Below are 21,691 nucleotides of genomic sequence, written 5' to 3'. Positions count from 1 at the left end.
AACAGACGCCTCCCACAGGGACATTTGCACCTGGGATGGCCTTTTACGGTTGTCCCAGTGGAAGCAAGGATTGTTAGATGCAGGTCAGGCTGTCCCCTGGGAGGAAGCAAACTCTTTATTGAATACCTACCAGGTACCAAGCACTGTTCTAGGTGCTAGGGATTAGACTCATATGACCACTAGCCTCCAGATTTTAATTTGTACTTTTTTGACCTGACCCCCCTACTATTCCAAATTCAGGGAATTGGAATATCAGTTACCTTCTTTAGGTGTGTCAGAATTAGCTAAAAGAAACCCAAAATGTTAATGATGACCTTTTCGTAAAAGTTCTTTTCGACAGGAACTATTATTAAGCCAAATAGTCTTTGCTTGGAATTTGAGTGATTAAAATTGGAAACATAAATGCAAGGCAATCTAAATTTCAGGCTATTTCTAGCCCGACATTGTAGTCAGAGATAACTCCAGAGTTTGATCTTCAACAAGGTGGACATTTCTTCTATGTATTCTTCCAATTTATTGGTAAAGATACTGAACTGAATAGAATCAAGGACAGAAATGTATGCTAATCTGAAAATAACCTCTTTGCAGATTGACTCGGAACAACAACTTTACGTGCTCCCAACCCAGGGAAAAGCTGTAGATTTTTCATAGTTCATACTGGGGAAAGCATTCTTTCTTAATACTTAGTGGATTTCCTGAATCACTGATCCATGGCACTGTTCTGGAATCACTGATAAACAGAATTAGAGAGTACCCTGGGTTGTCAGGTTCTAAGGATGTGTTTGCTTAAATCTACCCTGCTTCACATCTCTACTTGGCAGCTGTCTACATGTAATTTGTTTACTCTTTTTGCTTCCAGAAAGAGATTGAGGCCTCTTCAGAAGATTCTAGGAAATCTTTCTGTCATTAATTCTCCACATGTATCCAATGAACTCAGAAATTCAGAGCTGCATGACTGATTGTGTCCTCCGTATCTATTGATGACCTTGTCCTTCACCGAACGGTGCAGAGACACAGTGTGATGTTGAAATTGTGGAAAGTATTTGAACTAGTGTCTCTAACCATCATTTTGAGTATTTAAGTTTTGGGTACAGTTGTGAATCTTTGCTTTTGGGCCTTTAGTATTTCCTTTGACTTTCATATTTATTTGGCTGGCCATGTAGCCAAGATTCTGATGTCATAACCAAGTATTTGTTATCTCCTAATTACTAGAACACTGACTCCGGTAAATTATCATTGGTGGTTCTTCTCTATATGTAGGAATTTTGCAAATACTACCTTACCGATAAATGCACCTGGGAAAAAATTCTATTGTTTTCCAGTGCCCATTGTCAAATACATTCTAGAACCTCACCATTAAAAGTTGCTATTACATTTTACCCTGGGAATAAATCCCAAGGAATTTTATAACACATTTTGTTGTGCAAGAATTTCATTGAGTGTGACATTAGGAATTTTCATTGAAATGAAGTTATCTCCATCACAAGTAGAAATTTACATCATTGTTGGTAAACTTTCATACTAAGTTGGAAGATTATGTCATTTCATAGAACTGTTTCATCTGGACCTTTGTTTTCTATTATTATAAGAGTATTGGATCTTTGAATTCCAATCACAAGGTATATACTCAACAGGATATCTTTAACATCCCTCTTTTCCCAGTCTATAACACCTTGAGGGCAGGTACTGGGTCTTACTCAGTGTTGCATCCTCACCTCCTAGCACTACAGTTGTCTCTGGCACAAGAAAATCCTTAAAACTTTTGTGCTGGATGATTAAGTGGATGACTTGTAGACCTGACAAATATTTTTGTACAATTCCCTATATATGTATATATCTGAAACACAATTGCCCAGTTAAGTGAAAATGAATACCAGGAGTGGTTATTTGAGATTATAAATGACAAAGCGTTTAAGAGGATTTTTTTAAAAAGTGAGTTGGATGTCCCTTAGGCTGCCCTCTCAGTTAGTTTACTATTAGGACAAGAAGCAGAATTTGATTGTGGTTTGAAACCCGGATTTGTAGAGAAACTGCTACTTGCTAGAAAGCACACCTCCAAAATACTATCCTCACATAGAATGCAGTGAAAACTACCTAGTTGACTTTTATGTTGTGGGTGACATTTTGAACTACCTATGGGAAGGTTTAGTTCAAGCTATGGAGTACAAACTCTAGGATCACTTTTAATAGCAAGAACCAGGGTTCATGAAACCCTTTACAGACCCCAGCTATGGCATGGTGCAGCATAAAGTTCTTAGGATGTTGTGTATCCTTTTGAATGCTAATATGCCTATTAATTTCCCCTGTTGTTTCCATTGAGCTGTGGCAGTTAATGATGACAGGTTGTTGTAAAATGGACCTGTATCACATGGTGGGGGCGGGGGTAGAATTGGATTGAAACATTGCCAACTCATTCTCTTTAATTATTGTCAGCCATCAAGTTAGAACTTTAGTTCCCTGATCAGCCTAACACATTCAAAACTAATGAGGACCATAAGAAAATTCCACTTGCCCCTCCCATCCTCCTTAGGACTTTCCTTCCTTTCTTTAGTCCCCTGCCTCCCCACCCTGATTTTTACCTCTAGTCCCTTCTTCCCATCATCTTATGACTTCTTGAATAGTGTTAAAACTATGGCCAAGAAAGTAGGTAACATTTGTTTTTCTATATGTAAGCAGATTCTCGGATGTTAGCAAAGTATCTGTCTATAGGAAACTCAGAGCCTGTTTTTTCTTTTCTTTTTCTTTTCTATTTTTTTTAAATTAGTAGACTTTTTATTTTTTAGAGCAGTGTTAGGTTTACACAAAGTTTAAGTGGAAAGTACAGAGAGTTCCATATATCCCCTCAACTCATGCCCCGCCCCCCACCGCCACACACATAGTTTCCCTTAACTATTAGCATCTTGTTTTAGTATGATACATTCATTGTTACAATTGATGAGCCAATGTTAATGCATTGTTATTAACTGAAGTCCACATTTCTACATTAAGGTTCATGCTTGTGTTCTACAGTTTTATGGATTCTCACAGATGTGCAACACATATCCACTCTGACAGTATCATTCAGGGTAGTTTTGCTGCACTAAGTACACCCTGGGTTGTACCTATTCATCCATCCCTTTCCTGTAACCCTTAGCAACCACTGGCTTTTTTTACTCCCCATAGTTTTGCCTTTTCCAGAACACCATGTAGTTGGAATCATGCAGCACGTGACCTTTTCAGACTGGCTTCTTTTATTTAGCAATATGCATTTAAGCTTCCTCCATTGTCTTTTGTGGCTTGAAAACTCATTTCTCTTTGTTGCCGAAAACATCCCGTCATATGATGCTAAGTTTGTTTTTCACTCGCCTATTGAAGGACATCTTGGTTGCTTACAAGTTTTGGCAATTATGAATAAAGCCAATTATGAATATTCATGTGCAAATTTTTGTGGGGGCATAATTTTTGGCTCATTTGGGTAAATACCAAGGAGTACTATTGCTGGTAAGAATTTGTTTAGTTTTGGGGCGCCTGGGTTGCTTAGTCATTAAGCATCTGCCTTCGGCTCAGGTCATGATCCCAGGGTCCTGGGATTGGGTCCCATATTGGGCTCCCTGCTCAGCGGGAAGCCTGCCTCTCCCACTCGCCCCTGCTTGTGTTCCCTCTCTCACTGTCACTATCTCTGTCAGATAGATAAATAAATAAATAAATAAATAAATAAATAAATAAATAAATAGATCTTTCAAAAAAAATTGTTTAGTTTTGTAAGAAACTGCCAAGCCACCTTCTAAAGTGGCTCTACCATGTTGCATTCCCATCAGCAATGAATAAAAAAGTTCCTGTTGCTCCCCCTTCTCACCAGCATTTGGTGTTATCAGTTTATTTGTTTGTTTCAATTTCAGCTATTCTAATAGGTATATATGGTATCTCATTGTTTTAATTTGCAATTCCCTAATGACATATGATGTTGAGCACCTTTTTCATGTGCTTATTTACCATCTCTGTGGGTTTTTTTGGTGAGATGTCTCTTCAGATCTTTGCCTACTTTTTAATTGACTATTACTGTTGAGTTTTAAGAGTCCTTTGCATATTTTGAATACCAGTCTTTTATCAGATATGCGTTTTGCAAAGAATTTTTTTCCTGGTGTGTCTGGTCTTTTCATTTCCTTAACAGTATCTTTGACAGAGCAAAAGTTTTAATTCAATGAAGTCCAGCTTATCACTTTTCTCTTTCATGGATCACACTTTTGGTGCTGTACCTCAACTATCATTGCCAAACACAAGCTTGCCTAGATTTTCACCTGTGTTATTTTCCAGGGAACGGTTTTTTGGTTTTTTTTCCAGCCTATTGGTTTCTCAAGACTGCGTATAAGTTGATACAAAGAGAGTGAGTATTGGACATAAACCCTATTGATTATGTCAGTAAATCTACAATTGATGCTTAAGGAAATGTTAAGTTTTAAAAAGGGTATCTCTTAATAGTGTTAACATAAAATAAATTCATTCTAAGATTATCTATATTTTTGATGATTTACCATAGTGTTCAAAATACTTCCCTATTTTAGGAATTTTTAACTCTGATTTATTCTTTTCAGGAAGTGACATTGTTTTTAGTTAGCCTCAAGACTCAGCAATTTTAATATTTTTATGTATATATTTAGAGCTTAAAACCCAGTCTTTGCAAATCCTTGCAGTTTCTGAGAAGCTTTTCTCTAAGGTCACACACCTTCTTTTAATGATCCCATTGGAGATAGTTTTGTTTGTGTTTTGAATAGGTTAGCAGCCCCAGTCAGCTGCAATTCTGTTCTAGTAGGAATTACACTGTAATAAAGAGAGATAGAGACAGACTGACTGACTTTTCCATATAAGGAAAAGATGATGATTTCACTTTTAGAGGAAGGCTCTCAGGAGAGCTGAAAAGAATCTCTGCATTGATATCTGGCTTCAGCTTCCCTGAGAATGCACATGAGCCCATTCTAAGAGGATTTTGGGGGCCGGGTAGTGATTGAATTCTGAGAAACATTTGTCAAGGTGTTATAGGGTGGGTTGTAGGTATCAAGCAGAAATATGATTAGAGGGAATGAACTTCTGAACTTTCTGCTTCATCATAACCTGACTCTTGCTCTCAAAGACAGGTTAAGGCAGAGTACATCTGGGGTGATTACAGTGTTGTTATATATAAGAAACTGGTTAGGACTCACCTGGGCTGTATCCTTGGGTTGAAAAAAAGCTCCAAGTATTGTGAATATCTCAATGATGACAACTGTCCACATAGCAGTCTCTTGAGTCACAGTGCTCCTGTATATATTGTTCGGCAGCTCATTGCATATGTCGTCCTAGGCTTGGCTAGCCCCACCTTGGAAGTTTCCTTTGCTCCTCTTCTTTGTTGTATTCCCCATATGTTATATTGCATGCATTCCTCATCCTTGTTGCAAACTCAACTTTTGTTCGGGGAAGTACTACAGTAGCTTCTTGATAGAAGGTGTGTCCTTTATTCAACCCTTGGAATTGTTTGAAAGCTTGGATTATGTGTAAAAGTCTTAGAATGTTGAAGGCTTTGTTTCATTGCCTGCCTGACTGTGTTGTTACCTGTACCATTTAAAACCATCTAATCCCTGATCCTTTATATGTCATCCAGTTATTCCTCTCTGGAAATTCATAGACGCTTCTTTGTCCCCAGTATTCTTAAATTTTAAAATAAAATGTCTTCCTGTTGTTTTATTGTTATTGTGCTGGGCAGCTGTCAGGCCATTTCAGTTTGCCGCTAATGTTCTTCAGTTCTAAGAAATATTGTTTATTTTATTTCTGATAATTACTCCTTTCTCTTTTCTCTGGTTTTTGGAACTCCTATTATTTGAATGTTGGACCCCTTGGCCCAGCCTTATTTTTCTTAGCGTTTCTCTCGTATTTTATGCCTCCTTTTATTTTTGCTCTGCTTTTATGGAGATTTTCTCAACTTTGTCTTCTATTCTATTAAACTCTATTTATTCTATCAATTTTTTTATTTTCAAGAATTTTTTTGTTCTCTGAATGATGTTCCTCCTCCTTTTTCTTCCTCATATTCTTTATCTTCTTTTATATACTGTTTATATTTCATGGGTGAAATATTTTCTTTTAACTCTCTGAGGATTCCCTAGAGAAGAGGCTTCAAATCTCTTTCCAAAAGGGTAGGGCTCTGACTGCCAACTTTTGGAGAGCCTAGTGAGGGAAGAAATTTGGGGATCTCTGCATTCTTCTTATGGTCAGTTAATCCCCATTGTCTGTAAAGTAATTGCATCTGCCAAGAGTGGTTGGTGGAATCTGGTCATCTATTTTGGCTACCCCCTCTATCCTCAGTTTGTAAGGCACCTGATACTGCCAGTTTGCAAGACTTCTGAGAGTTTTGCTGTATAAATCATATTGGTTCTCATCAATCCTACCCATGGTTTAGGATTGGACTCTATAGGAGCTCTGGGTCATTTACCAATTTTCTATCTGCTTCATCTGTTACTGTCTGCTCACTGTTTCTCCTCTTTTTTTCTTGGTTTATGTCTTTAAAAAATCCATTTACTGTAATTTAGCAGCATTTCTGGTAAGAGAAAAGGAAGTGTTAAATCTGCCATCTTAACTAGGAAACCAGCTTGTTCTTTATTGCTTAGAACTTATAAATTCCATTTGATCCCTGCAATAAAAGTTCCATTATGTAGGTTGAGTGTTGGCTGTTGCTTACTGGAGTCAAGTAAAATCTCTAATGCCAAAATAAGATGAGTCATCAGGATCAGGGATAATGATGCTAATGTTCAAGTGACAACTACTTTCATTGTTCCCAATTAATATGAAGGAAACTTCACTGAAGTGGTAGTTGTCACTATTGTAAAAGGAAGGTGATAATTTTCCACAAATTTCTGCTTTCTCTGCCATGTCAAGGCTCCAAATGAAACTGTCAGATCACAGTATTTTTATACTACAGTTATTTTTCTCATCACAGAAAGAGTAGAAGTTTGTTTTAAGAAAACAGGAATATAATTTATGGAACTACCAGCTAATCCTTACAGTATTATGGTAAACTGAAAGAAATATGATGAGATGTGTTCATTTTCTAGCTGAAGTTGCTCAAAAGATAGTAAAGGGAGTACAGGAGAAAGAACATTGATGTTTTGGTTATTCATTTTTAAATATAGTGTTGCGTTTTATCTTCACAAAATCCTAGAAGGTACCTATCCTAAATACCATAGTCTTCACTTTAAGGATCAGAGGAATTGAGTAATTTACAGGACCAAAGAGCTAATGTGAGAAATTCATAAGATTAAAGCAGCATTGGGATTTGAATCCAAGAGAGAATGACTATAAATCCTTTGTACCTCATACTGCTACTTTCATAGGATAGATTTGACAGCAATTGTCAGTAATCATGATATGAAATTGTGGTAGAGAATGCTTTTTTAAAAGCCCAATTAATAGCTAACATCAATCAAAAGCACTCTTTCTCTTAATTGACTTCTTGAGGAATATTGCAAAGTAGCTGATTTTATACTTATAGTAGGAAATGTATGGCACGTCTTTGAAAACTTTTTCCTAGCTCTACCTTCTTGATTCTAGGTCTGGAATATCTACTCTCTAATTGTAGTTTAAAATATCTGCTACCAAGTACATGGAATTTATGACCAGATTAACTCCAAGCATTGATAATAGAAGGAAATCAGAGATGTTGACAGGATTCCTGCATTTCTATAATATGTGTCTCCTAATTTAAGTAAATAGATGAGTATTGATCAAGTTTTCATTTCTCTACACTGGCACATTTGAAATTAAGACTAAACATCCCTAAGTGAGATTCTAACATGGGCTCTCATGTTAGTAAGTTATATTTTATTTCCACAACATTTGACTGACTTTCTAGGCCAAAATTCTAGCTTTTCCTACTCATTCCTTAAGTGTCGGAAATCTTTAATCTTTCTTTACTTCAGTAGATAACCTTATTTGGGTCTAGGTAGTAGTCTAGCTGAGGATGATTATTTTAATCAGTACTTTTAGGAATCTCACTGAATTTCCTTTCCATTCCTTTTAAAGATGCGTGATTACCATACTGATGACTTTTTTGATGTTTCTGGTTATATTCAAAAAGAAGAGAAAAACTGTTTTTCCAGATTATTAAACTAAACACGTAACACTTGCAGGGCTCCTTGCCCTTTTGCTTACTGCCCCCTTTGCCCCAATCCAAAGCATGCTCTGTCTCCTGCTCCAAACCTTTGTTTTTTTGCCTCCCCTGGAAAGCTGACTTAGCCCTTGAAGATGTACTTTCTCTTCGACACTTGAACACACTCTAAGCCCTTCTCCCCCTTTTTACAAACTGCTCTATCAGACATTATGGTTGTGAAGATAAACAAGCCGTTCTTGGTGAGAGAGTCCACGCTTACGCACATGTTTACATAGTTCTACACAATGATGGATGCTTTCGAGCTTTATGTATGTAGGACTTTGGTTTCCATTAGAGACATCAGTACCATACCCTGTTCCTTTAGGTTGCCAATCTAAGAGCTCATAAGGAGAAAGAAACTATTTCTTTTTCTTCAGACTATCCTCACTTCCCTAAGTAAAAGGGCCAGTGGGGCTTCATATCTTACAGAGAGCCTAGAACTGCCCTCCAGGCAAGAATTAGTCCCTCTCTCCTATAGTTTTCAAATGTTTAAGCTCATACATTTATTTATTTTTTTTTAAGATTTTATTTATTTATTTGACAGAGAGAGACACAGTGAGAGAGGAACACAAGCAGGGGGAGGGGGAGAGGGAGAGGCAGGCTTCCCGCCGAGTGGGGAGCCCAATGCGGGGCTCGATCCCAGAACGCTGGGATCATGACCTGAGCCGAAGGCAGGCGCTTAACGACTGAGCCACCCAGGCGCCCCTAAGCTCATACATTTAATGTAGCCTAGGCTACAGTCACTATTGTTTATGTGTATCTTCTCCATGACTTTGTGAGTTTCTCAAGATTTCTCCCTGCATCTTATACGTATTTTATGCTCTGTATTATTAATTTTAATGCATTTTGCATTTTCAGACCCATTTATTGATGATGAGACTTTAGAACTTCAATGAATGAAAGATTTTAGAAAATCTTTAGTAAACACCACTGTCCTGTCATGTGCTTGCTAGACTCTAGTTGGATAACTCAGAATTTCAAAGGGTATTTTTTTTTTTTGGCTAAATTATGGATTTAATAGTACAACTGTACTTTTACAATTAGAAATAGGCAATATATTTTTTGAAGTTTTGGGAAGGAGACAAGTTTTCAGGAATCTTGCGGTGATCTCTGACCTAGGAAGTTCTATCCATTAAAGCCATTGTGGAACATTTGCCACCACCTAAATAGAGGGTATTTAAGACACGTAACAGCTTTTCCTAACTGTTCCCTGAAGCCCTGCTGCTACCACATTTACATTGACCATGTTTAAAGTCAATGGGATTTTTAAGCTGCAAACCTTCTAGAAGCTTTTATTTATTTTAAATATTTCATGCCTAGTTAGTTCTGGTGTTGGCCACCAGGTAGCAACAGTGCCTTGAGTAGCTCGAGTCTCTTAAATAGGGAATCGTTGCAAACTGACGGAAAGATTAAACCCCATGCATTCAGGAGGGAAAGGAGTAAGGGCCCAGAATCATGATTTTTAAATTCCTCTCTGGCGGTACATTGACTATGGAAAATGCAGGCATAAATTATTAGCTGGCTGTGAGTCGCCTCCCGGCCATGCCTCACTGTTCACATGACATTACACTTCATATCAGGGCCACCGAGACAAAATGAAGGCTGGCCGGGTGGCAAGGGACAACACGACTCATGCAAGGAAAGCATCCACAATAAAGAGTTTGGGTCCCAGGGGAGGTTTGAGGAGAATTTTGGATATTGAAATGTCCAAAACACTAATAATATTTATGAGATACTTTTTTAACCCTAAGAAACACATTTATGCCAGTCTAGAAAAATCAAATATGTTATTTTAGACTTTTCTCTTTCCTTCACCCTTAGCTATCCCTCTGGGTATTCTAGTTGTGCGTGGAGACTGTGATTTGGAGACTTGCCGTATGTACATAGACCGCCTACAGGAGGTGAGTTTCTTTAGCCAATTATTTATTTTCAGTTTTCCATTTTTGTAAACAATTACCAGCCATATATATTTACTTCTGAAATGATGCATCTGGGGAGAAAATGGAAGCGTGGTGTCCTCGTCCTTTAAGCATTGACCACATCTCTCTCCCTGACCCCCACTGCTATTTTCCCTCCTCAGGTGGTTGAAATGGGAAAGGACATTGCTCTAGTGTGATCCATAACTATAGCTTGGAACTTCTTATCTTTTTGCCAGACGACATCCAGTGCTTTTTGAGCTATATAGAATTTCAAAGGGTCCTGATGAATAATGAAGGAGAACAGAGAGTTAGGTTATTTAATGTTTTGTATCTAGCACAGACTTCGGTCAGAGATCACTACATTTTTTAAAAATACAACTTCCACAGGAAAGAAAAACCTTCTGTCCTTCCTAGGAATGTGTGTCCGAACACAGAAGAGTACTCTAGTTGGTTCCTCAGTCTGGCTTACCATAGAGAAAGACAATGGAAGAGACCTCATATATGCCACGAATTTGAGCTGCACCGGCCAAGTCAGGAGACCCAGACCCATCACTGCGGTGGTCATTGATTGTTTTTGCCAAACTTTGAGAGGGAGTATTCTCTGTCTTCATTTTACAAATGATGAAAAGCATAAATAGCCACTTCTTCATCATTTTTTCTTGATGAAAGATGTGCATTAAAATCATTTTTTCCTGGATGTGGTCTAGACATTTGTATTTTTTAAGCTATTGGGTAATTCTTATAGATACCACAGGCTGAACAACTCTCTTCTAGATGACACGTTCTCCATTAAGTAAATACCACAAATAAAGAAGATATATAACGCTTAAAATACCATCAAGTTGTAGCCACTTAGCTTTAAACATGAGATTCTAGTTCTCTTGGTAGCAGTAAGTTCAGGTAAGAGGCATAAAGTAATATGAAAAATTATTAAGTTTCCTTTTCAGCATTTTTAAGCATAGAGATGGAATTGTAAACACAATATATTTTGAGGTAGAGACCAAACTTTGAACACTGATATGGGTGAGAGAAATAAAATCAGCAAGTTTTACGCTTGTGGCTTATTTGGCTATTTTTTTTTTTTTTTAACCAAAGATAACTTTAACATGTTAAAATTTGTGGACTTAGTAGTGTGTGACTCAGGCTCAAATCGATATTCCTCGAATACCACAGTATCTCATTTTCCCAAATAATGTTTTTATTTTATTGTGAAATCTCCCTCAAAAAACCTGCAATAAAAAGGCAAATCATAAATGATACAAAACCTTTTTTTTTTTTTAACTCTTGGGTAACTTAAGATTTCATGGTAGTCCATGACATGACTGATGAATTGACTTTGTTGAAAACTAACTTATTGGCATGCATATAATATCAATATTCAACTAAAAGCGGGATTCTTAAAAAAAAAAGAAAAAAGAATGAATGAATGAACTCAAAGAGGAAAAGTTTTAAAACTAAGTTGGGCACAGAGAATGGGTTGGTAAAGCCCTGTGGGAAGCAGGTATGAGGACAGAGGTACCCAGGATTGCTGACATCTGTGAATAGAATCACTACCCTCATTAACAAGGAAGCCTTCAGGACATGATCATGGTGACAACTTAGTTATAAAACTTTATAAAGGAAGCCAGACTCTCAGAATCTGCCAGTAAAACCTCATTAATTTCAACCCTATTAATTTACACTTCATGATCATGCAGAGGTGGCCAGTGATTTTCTCTTGGCTGTCTATGAAAACCTGTGTTTGCCAAGCACTTAGCAGTAGAAACACAATTACTTGTACAGTTTGCATTTGGTCTAAGATCAATAAATTCTTTCTAAGTACTTAAAGGGATTTTAGAAGCTTTCTTCATAAGCCAAAAGTTCAGGTGCAAATTAAATATGGCCCCCATTTATTAAAACGAAATTGCCTGGTTTTTACTTTTGGTCTTCTTGATCCTTGAAACTGTATCACTCCCCTCGAAAACTATTTAGGATATATAGATTTCAGTAGCTAAATGGGCTTTCTTCTCTCATTCCAGGTCGGTGTGTTTTTGTTATTTTGGGCATTATCTTCTTTGTTTAAGCTTGATGAATTTGAAAGAGTTATAGATACTTTCTAGATGAGTTTAATAATACTAAATTGGGGGTTCAGTTGATAGAGTTATAGAGGCAGCTTGTCCAAACTAATCTTAAGGTATGGATTTTTTTTTTTCCATTTTCTCATTAGGACCTGCAGTCAGTTTCTTCTGGCTTCCAGAGAGTTCATTACCAGGTAACACATAATTGACCCCCCGTGGTTGTTTTCTTAGCTCCCCTGCAAAAAGAAGGTCCATCTTTCAATCAATGCTTCATTTGGATTAGAGGCCACATCTTCCCTAAGGATAGAGTTCACATGAAGAACCGAGTGAAGTGGACATTCTGATTCTTTTATATTTTCCTGGTTTGGGACCACTCTGGTGTAGCACAACTTTGGACTGTGGATTTTCTCCCAGATCATTTAGAAGAGATTACAAAATGAAGTGCTTTCAATGATAAATATTAGAAACTCAGTTCAAACTAGCTTGACAGGGAAAGTCTTACTTGTGCACATCAGCGAAAAGTTCAGATCAAAGGTGGATTTTATGTACCACTGGCCAACCTTCATGCTTCATTTTTCTGCTGGTGTTTCTGCTCTGTTCCCCTTGTCTGTCAATTTCACCTCTGAACTAGATGTTTCCATGCCCAAGATGGCTGCCATTAGCAACCAGGGCTGCATGTGTCTTCTTCACATCCAGAAAAGTGAGTTCTCTGTTTCCCACAACCATCAAGCAGATGTTCTAAAATGCAGTCTGACTAGCACATCTTGGTCTTTTGGACAGGATCTAAGAAATCCAGCCTGCCTCTCGTGACCCACATGAAGTCCTCAGGAGAACACTCAGATATCCTTTGCCCCAACAATCTTTGGGAGGACAATTATCTCCCCACTTCCCTGTCCCGAATCTGTTGCACTCTCTAGCCATCCTCTTACAAATTAGATTTCTCAGGCATGGTTCAGATCCCAGTGTACAGTATACCCCAAACTGTAAGGGGCAAACATGAAGCTCTGAGTGGTCCCAGTAAAGCCCTTTTCTCTGAGAAGCCATTCCCCTTCCCTACTAGAGAGGTGTGTGGGAGTCAGAGCATGCCAAGACTCCCTCCATAAATAAATCCTGTCCTAGACCCTTTCATACTTCCATGTGGGGGACAGGTGTTTAAAGATGTCTCAATCTGTGAATCCTGGTTTAGCACCTCACATTTGCTTTTGGTTTCTTTTTTGCTACACCCTAAGCATCCTCTCGTATAAAAAACATTTTTTTTAAACAACAATTTTTTGAAACTTTATCTTGTAACCTCTAGGTAGCTTCTCTGTCTGCTGGTGGATACCCTATACCCTCAGCCAAGGCAGCCTCATTATCCTGAGGCTTAATGACAGGAACAGCCTTGGTGTTCTTATTTGTTTGTAGGTTTATGTTGCAAACAAAGTACCCCACTATTCAAGAATCTTTTTTTCCATCTGGCCGCAATAAAAAGGATAAGAATTCACTTCGGGTTTGTTTACATTGAGAAAATAAACTCTACTTCTGAGACTTTTTTATCAACCATTAAAAGACTAATTTCCACTTTATTTTTTTAGATAGAGCACAACATTCCTCCCATTGGTTATTTGCATATTTACCTGAAGCCACTAAGTTTAATTTTATTTTTAAAAGTTTGGTACTTTTAGAGGCTAGGGCTTATCTCTAGTCTTTAAAAACTGACCCTATTATGTATAAAAGTTATAAATTTGTCTGATTTCTTCAAGAGTTTATACTCTTCAGTCATGAACATTTTGCATCTTTGCATTTTTATCAAGACATTTCAGATATTTTTTTCTAAGTAGTTTTGTGAAACTAATACATCTATTTATTATTCTGGCTTATTTGATGTTGTCACTTTGGTGTGAGAGTTTCGGTAGGTGGATATTTTGTACCATGTTTTCTTTATACCATATTTGTACATGTTTTCCCGAAGATCAGGAGATGGTTGAGACTCCAGAATATGAGAAGGGTCTTCGTTTCAGTAGTTATTTTGTAACAGAAACATGCAGAAGAATTTGTGGTATTTATCTAACTATATCAAAAGCTTGTTGTGTTTTTTGGGTTCCTTGCAGTCAAGTCAAACTTTGGTGTCAAAACTGCTGCATTATAAATGTCATGTCAGAAGGTTTTATGTACTGATACATAGGATAACCAATTCAGTGACCCAACCTGAGTGTCAGGATTACTACTGTGCCCACACCCCTCCTTGCAGAGGTATAAAAAACAGGGGCCTTTGGGTATTAAGGAAGGAATGGAATAAAGGAAATCTAGGGCAGCCCAAGATCTGCTCATGGAATAAGAAGTTTACCTGAGGGAGACTGTTTGAATTAACATGGCCACGGAGTAGAAAGAGGGTGGTGAGGAAATTTCCTGGGTGGAGCAAAGAAGAGCTGCTTGAGGTAAGGAGTTGGGGGACGATAAACATTCACATATGGCTGGGACCTTGGGCAGTCAGGAAGAGGAGAAGTGAGTGAGAGGGATGGTGAATAGAGAATTCTGTTTTAGCCACCCTAATTTTGTTATGCTTATTAGACCCAGGAGGTTTTGGTGTGTAGAAAATGAGATCTGTGAATTTTAAAGCTCATTGAAAAATTCAGATCTGGATATAGAAATTTGTGGGTCATTAAGAAGTAGATGGTACTTAAAACTATAAGGCTGGACGCAATCACCCAGGGAGAGCTTAGATAAAGAAGAAGGCTCGATGTCACACCTGCTTGTACTAATGGGTCAAAAAGAGCACAAGTTTAAGAGAACCATCAGTCAAGAAGGGTCGTGGAAACTGAGATGAGCAGCAGGAAAACTGGAAATCAAGGAGAAGGTAGTATCATGAAAGCCAAGAGTGAAATGTATTTCAGAGGAGGAAGCAGTGAAATGTGTCAGCGCTATGGAGAGGCTGAGATGAAGTAGATTGAATTCTGTAGTATTCTGAGGGCGCATAGAAAAACCATGGCATAGAAGTGTTATTAGCTTTACAAAGAAAGTGACCAAACCAACTGGAAGGAAATTTAATGTTAAATCTGTGTTTCCTCATGCAGAAACTGATCATATACTCTCTAGCCTGTCTCGGCGTCGGGAGCTAGGGGGCGATGTAAGAGAAAAGCCTGTCAGAAACACGGACCACAAAGTGCCTTAAATGCATTTAAATGGACTTTCTTGTGTATGGGATAACACAAAATAAGCTGGGAGAATTAACTGTGATGGCATGAATAAATACCAGTAAGTTAAGGGGGAAAAAAGTTGAGAAATTCCTATCAGCTCACTGATTGGCAGCTGACATTTTAGCTGACTGTTTTCTAAGGCTAGGAAAAACTCAAGAGAAAACCAGCATTTAGAAAGGTGTATGAGTGCCCAAGTCACTTTATTAGTGAGCCATATGACAGTTCCTAGTCATTTAAGCATGTCATTGGTTTGGTTTCTTCCTTTCCCTAATCTATAGTGAATTGCCAACAAAGCACTAAGGCTCAAAAATGACACCTTATATTAACCTAACAAGGCATTATGGGTTATACGAGAATGCGTTGGATATTTATAGCCTGCTGAAAATTCCTGCCTACACTATCTCTGAGGTCAAAATACAAAGGCCCCTCGATCTTAATGGCATCTCTTGTACTGCAACTGATAAATGCACTGTGCTGGCGGATTCAGGATATTCTTGAGCTTGACAGATAGGGTAGAAGTCATAGAGAAATTGGACTCTGCCTAACTATTTGATAGATATGCTTCTTGAGACCATCTGCAATAAGATAATTCTTTCCCTGTTCCCTCTTCGGTCTTCATTATATCCCCTTTTAATCCCAAGTCATTAAGTTAAGGAGTAGAAGCCGATACAACTGTTCTAGGGATTCTCAACAGGGGGGAGATTTTGCTCCTATATATAGGACATTTGGCAATTTGGACATTTTTGTATGTCACAAGTAGGAGAGGCAGTGCTCCTGATACCTGTTGAGTAGAGGCGAGCGACGCTGCTAAACATCTTAGAATGCACAAGACAGCCCCCCCACAGCAAGGAATTATCCAGCCCCCTAATGTCAATAGTGAGAGCCTTGTGAAGCCCTGAGTCATTCTGATGGCTCTCAAGACATTCCTGAGGACCACAGGCAGATGTAAGTCCTCGATGAGGAGAGGCATAGAGGAAAGAGCAGGATGAGAAAAAATAGTGCAGGGAAACAGAGGCATCTGTGGCTAGGGCAGAGGAGAATAATAGAGAACCAGGGATAAGGGAACCAGGAGCAGGTAGGGTTTTTTGTAGACATCCTATTTCCCCTGTGTAGTGCTTGCTCTGTGGAGGACTGAGGTAGTTGGCACACAGAGGTATGCTTTTCAGAATATTATGAGCTACCAATTTGAGCTTTTAAAGACTACAGTAGGATTCAATGGTAGCTGCAAAAAAAGGAATCCATCCAGGTGATTCTCCTTCTTTAAGAATTTATTTACTTAAAGCTAACGCTAGAATGGCTGGGGTATTTCAAAATAGATACACCATTTTCAAAAAGTTCTTTCATCTTTTAGAGATGTCTTTCATTTTCATAAGAAAAAACTCCTGATCAGATCTGAGTCTGTATCAATTTGTTCATCCTCTGATCCCTTTCCCTACTTTACATAACGACCTGATCTTCTGGGAGATGGATCTATATATTCCATCAGAGCGCTGTCCTAGGCAAACAGCATTTGCTCATAAATACTTGATCTATTTCTCGTCTCTTCATATTGACTATCCTTATTCATCTCTCTTCTTTCTCTGTAGCCTCTTTCTCCTTAATTTGTTTCCTGGATTTTAGAAGTCTTTCAATGGATGGGTTGAAACAAGGTTAAGGAAGTCGTCCTAAGAATTAATTTATCTTGTCTCAGGGAAGGACAGGGTTTAGCTAGGAACCTAGTAGAGTGTTGTTCCTTTGGGCTAGATCAAAGCTGTCAGAAATGGATCAAATGGATCAGAAAAGGAATTAAAATAAGACTTGCCTGGGGCCAGGTCTGTTGCAAGTGAAGGCGTGACTGCTAATAACACAGACACACATACACACAGAGAGTAGTTGTTGTTGATAGAGGACATTCTCACACAAACGGGTTCTTAAAAATGTATAGTATCTCCATTGTCATCTTCTACACTGTCATTATTTCTTCATTTTTTCAAAGCTGCTTTTGGAAATGGGCATCCCATTTCTATATGCAGCTGCCACGGGAGTTATGGCTGGTAAAGTAGGTTTGAGGAGAAAGAGTTTTGAAAGATAAAAATAATAGCAGTAAGTCTATTAAGGAGGCTTATTGTTGGACAGAGATGTGTAAACACATAGTTTCTACCCATCCCCGGTGGATCTGTTCACCAAGGATAAAGAGATATGTTTATACCACCTGGTGATGAATGGAAAGAAAACAAAATGAATAGATGGGTTGGGCAGGCAGATGAGAAATGTGGGTGGGTAAACAAGAGATCAATTTAAAAGTAAAGTGGTTACTGACTGGACATTATTGAATGAAGCAGGGATTCCCAATCCAAAGGGACTTCTGTTTTGCCTCCTTGTCTTTTACAAATTCCCTCAGTTTTATGAAAGAAAAAAGTTTCATTCACAGTGATGATATAGTTAAACGCTAGGTGAATACTGTTTAATTGAATTACCTACTGGAGGGTGTAATGGGGCTGCTGTGCTTTCATTAAATTATGTGTGCATCAGCTATGAGTAATTGAATGTAAATTAAGGGCAAGTTTGGCTTATGCGTGCCAAATAGTGGTTCAGATCATTTCCTTATCAATTACATAGAGTTGATGCCAGTTGACTTTTAAAAATATATATGAGAAATAACAGCTTTGTTTTTGTGCGTGCAGCTGTATTTTTAGCATGAGAAACTGATTTTCCATTAGCATATAGTAAAAAAAAATCACATCAGGGATTTTTGAAATAAATTTGTTAATAGTATTCATTTAAAGAGCATGCAGTTTTACATGATTATTATATTTAAAATGGAAAGGAGCCTGGTCTGTCCAAGGTATATGATTCTGCCTATGTTATAGAACAAGGACAGTCATAGTTATCTAAATCACACCATTTATATGAAGAAGAATAACAGATCACAAAATGAGCAAGTATTCTATCTCTTTGGTGGACTGTAGATTTGATTATGTATCTTGAAAGGACTGAGGGGACTGGAAGCCCTAAATTAGCCCCGAAAGCATCAGTGTCCTTGTTAGTGGTGCAGCTCAGTTATTGATGTGAATTCCCTCTGCAACCCAGCGGCACTCACACAAGTGCATTTAAGTATATAGTCAGATCAGTTTTGAAAGGTGCGTATTTTTCGGCTCATTTTTGGTTCCATCAGAAATTAAGTCTCTTTACATTTATTTTAATGTGCAGTGTTTGCAAAGCAAACATACTTCCAGCCACTCTTGCTTAGTGGCATGGATGTTGCTGTGTTCACCCTAGCGGTCCACGAAGCTAAGGAAGGTCTACCCTTGGGGCCAGTATTCAGTTTTCTGTGAGGGGCTCTTCTGTTTTTCGCATTTCCCCTTTTCAGCTTCAGTCCGATTCATAGTCCTCGCTGCACTGTTCGTGACCCTCCTGCCGCCCCTGAATCCAGGATCCCTTAATGCCAGGGTCACCCACTCTACCTGTGTGCCATCCCCAGTGTGAGGAGACAGTCAGCTGTTTACCTGACAGGAGGTACATTACCCACAGTGTGCTAGCAATGCCAGTTATCTAAAACACAATTATTTAAAATTCAGTAGTATCTCTCTACTGACATCACCATCACTCGTATTTTGATCCTCTTTTTTTGAGTAGGAGAGAAAGGGGCGTAGAGAGATAAGATGTAGGAAGTACATGAATCCTGGTCACCTAGTCACCTATGTGGTCATCATTAGTTAAAAACGTCAGTATATAAGGGAGTTTATGGACCATGGCTTTAAGTTACTGTGAATTCTTTTTCAATAATCTTTTCTTTATTCCTGTTCCAGTTTTAATCCATCCACATATGCATTTGTCTTTGATATTAGGGTCCTTGAGGTACTTCTCTTGACTTTCATTAGCCACTTGTGTTGTGAAGTCTGCCAGGTTTTATAATCTTGGCTTATCTTAGTTTTCCGAGTGTGTATAATTCTAGACTTCTCTTTGGTTTTTAGCTCCCCACTCAAAGTAGACCTTAGGACAACACCTTTCTAGTGTGTACCTTTTGTTTACTTTCTGCAAATCTGTAAAAGTTATACACAAAGACATACATGGATACACATTTGGTTTTTTCTTTTTAATAAAAATGGATTTGCATCCTTTGCACACTCACTATATATATATTATACCACAACTCATTTTTAACAGTAATGTACCATGAAGATTATGCTTTGCTAATAAATGAAGCTCTAACTCAGTTTTTTAAAACTACTGCTCTACTCTGTGGTATATATTTAACCCTGTCTCTCTGGATAGACATTTAGGTTATATGCACTTTTTGCCATTGTTTGTCTAAACAAAGTTGTAGTAAGCATAGTTGTGCAGATTTGAAAATAAAGCTGTAACCGAAGTGATAATCACATGCTAAACAACTTGGTCACTTGTATGGAGTTGAGAATTGTAACCATGTAACACAACAAAGTTATCTTAAACTTATGTAATCAGAATTTATATGAATCTTGTTTCAGTTTCTCTACTCTGAATTGTGGTTCACTATTGTTTTCATTGATTGCCATATTCCCATGGGATTCTCAAGCAGATGGGACCATGGGAGGGGAAAGTGTGCCAGCAATGTGACTGGAGAATTTGAGAGAGGAAAAATTCTGATTTACCAGGCTGTGAACTCTGATAAGAAGTATGGAAGATTAGTTTGACAGTTAATGAAAGCTGAAACTATGAAATATCCTTGAATGCCAGAGGCAAAGGAAGGTTTTCATAACCATTAAAATTATTTTGGCTTTTGCTTTCTTCATGTTTTTGCTTGAGCTGAGTCAAAAAACAACTTCTGTCCAACTTGACCTACACAAATTCCACTCATCCTTCAAAACCCCCCACTAATTCTAATTCCTCAAGAATCTATAAAACTGAGTATATAAGATCATAATCTCTGAAGTAAAAGAGGGCTGCATTTGAATTGCGACTCCAGCACTAAATGGCTGGATACTTGTGAGAGTTTACTTAAATTCCCAAAGCCTCTGCTCTTCATTTATGGCTCAGTTCTAGGTGCTGGAGAAGAAGTTCAAGAAGAATACTGGAGATAGATGGAGAGGTAGATGGAGCTAGATTATGCAGTTTTCTAATGACAGAATGGATATGCCATAAGAATATGGCTTCAAATCAACCTACCAAATAGGACATTAGCCTAATATTCCTAAATGAACTCTGGTGGTGGCCGGGTAACCCTAAATCCAAGACAGATGGTTCTGTGAACTTTGATCATAATCTCTCCCATACATAGGCTTCGAGGGGATATTTTCTCCAACATAGAATATTAAGTAGATGCAATAACATAAAAAGACTGGTGGTCTAAATTTCATTTAATACAGAATCACCAAGGAATACAGAAATAGAGTTATGTTTATGGAAAATTCTCAGAAGTAAAAAAGGAGCATACTATAAAAGGAGGTAAAGGAAGGAAAGTTTACCAGTCACCCACTGTTACTCCCTGAGTAGTTGACAGCTTGTTGACATTTTTGTTCCATATCCTTTGATGCCAGACAGTGGAGATGAGTCTGGGCAGGAGCTGTAGGTGGACGACTTAACGTAGCAGGAAGGGATGAAGGAGAGCGAGGGTCAGCAACCTGCTGCTCTGCTTGACATCCTGGCCACTGGCCTTTGTGTAAGTGGATTGCATGATTCAGGATTGTGCCTATGAGCACGTCTTAGCTCTCCATCAGTGTCAGGACTACCTGAAAACCGCTGGCCCAGACCAAAGATTGCTAGCCCCACATTTCAGACTTGAAACAAAAGGGCCTTCTTAAATGTGAGCTGACCCTTCCATGCGCTTTCCCAGCTATTAATATCTTCTGCTGTTTTCCTTACCAGGCTCCCGTTCTGTGGGGAGCCGACTCAAGATCCTTTTCCCAAAATCAATGGCTTTTGACAATTGCTAGGAAATGAAATCATAACTAAAATAGCCATCTCTTGGAAAAAAAAGAAGATGTTGAAATCTGGTAAATCAGACATATAATAACTCCAAAAATTGGGGTGAGAAGGTAAGCACCCCGGCGGTTCTCAGTGAGGTAGATACCCTCTGAAGACACGGCCTGTGCTTTGTTCTTCTTTGTGACCCTCACATCACATGCCTTGCACCTCATTAGCTCCAATCAATACTAGTTGAAAAGACTGAATATAATTGTGTCAAAGGAATAAGAGTAATATATAGCTATGTGACACCTGACGATCCAAGTCAGCAAAAGAAAAGATAGCAATTTTGATGAAACTAAGCAAATATCAAGCACAGTTACTATTGAATGGGGAATATTATTGAATGGGAAGAGGACAGGAAAGTGCAGTGTTCTGAAAAATATTGCTTTTGGTGACAGAAGACACTCAGCCTTGAAGACAATACCCTATATTTAAGGCAACTATCTAGCATCTGATAGTGTG

At 38.2% G+C, this 21,691-nt stretch overlaps 1 protein-coding gene across 2 annotated transcripts in view; it reads left to right on the top strand.

Moving 5' to 3' along the window:
- The window catches only part of DGKI (diacylglycerol kinase iota), a 431,941-nt gene that overhangs the window by 330,892 nt on the left and 79,358 nt on the right, over positions 1-21,691 (top strand). For both annotated transcript variants that reach the window (XM_021692768.1, XM_044919913.1), the window contains 2 exons: positions 9,974-10,053; positions 12,278-12,322. In XM_021692768.1, coding sequence (XP_021548443.1) covers positions 9,974-10,053; positions 12,278-12,322 — 125 coding nt within the window. The remainder of the gene's footprint in view (positions 1-9,973; positions 10,054-12,277; positions 12,323-21,691) is intronic.

This window comes from Neomonachus schauinslandi, chromosome 12, assembly GCF_002201575.2.
Source record: "Neomonachus schauinslandi chromosome 12, ASM220157v2, whole genome shotgun sequence".
Taxonomy (NCBI): Eukaryota; Metazoa; Chordata; class Mammalia; order Carnivora; family Phocidae; genus Neomonachus; species Neomonachus schauinslandi.
The sequence above is the reverse complement of the archived record's forward strand: the minus strand, read 5'-3'. Positions and strand labels throughout refer to the sequence as shown.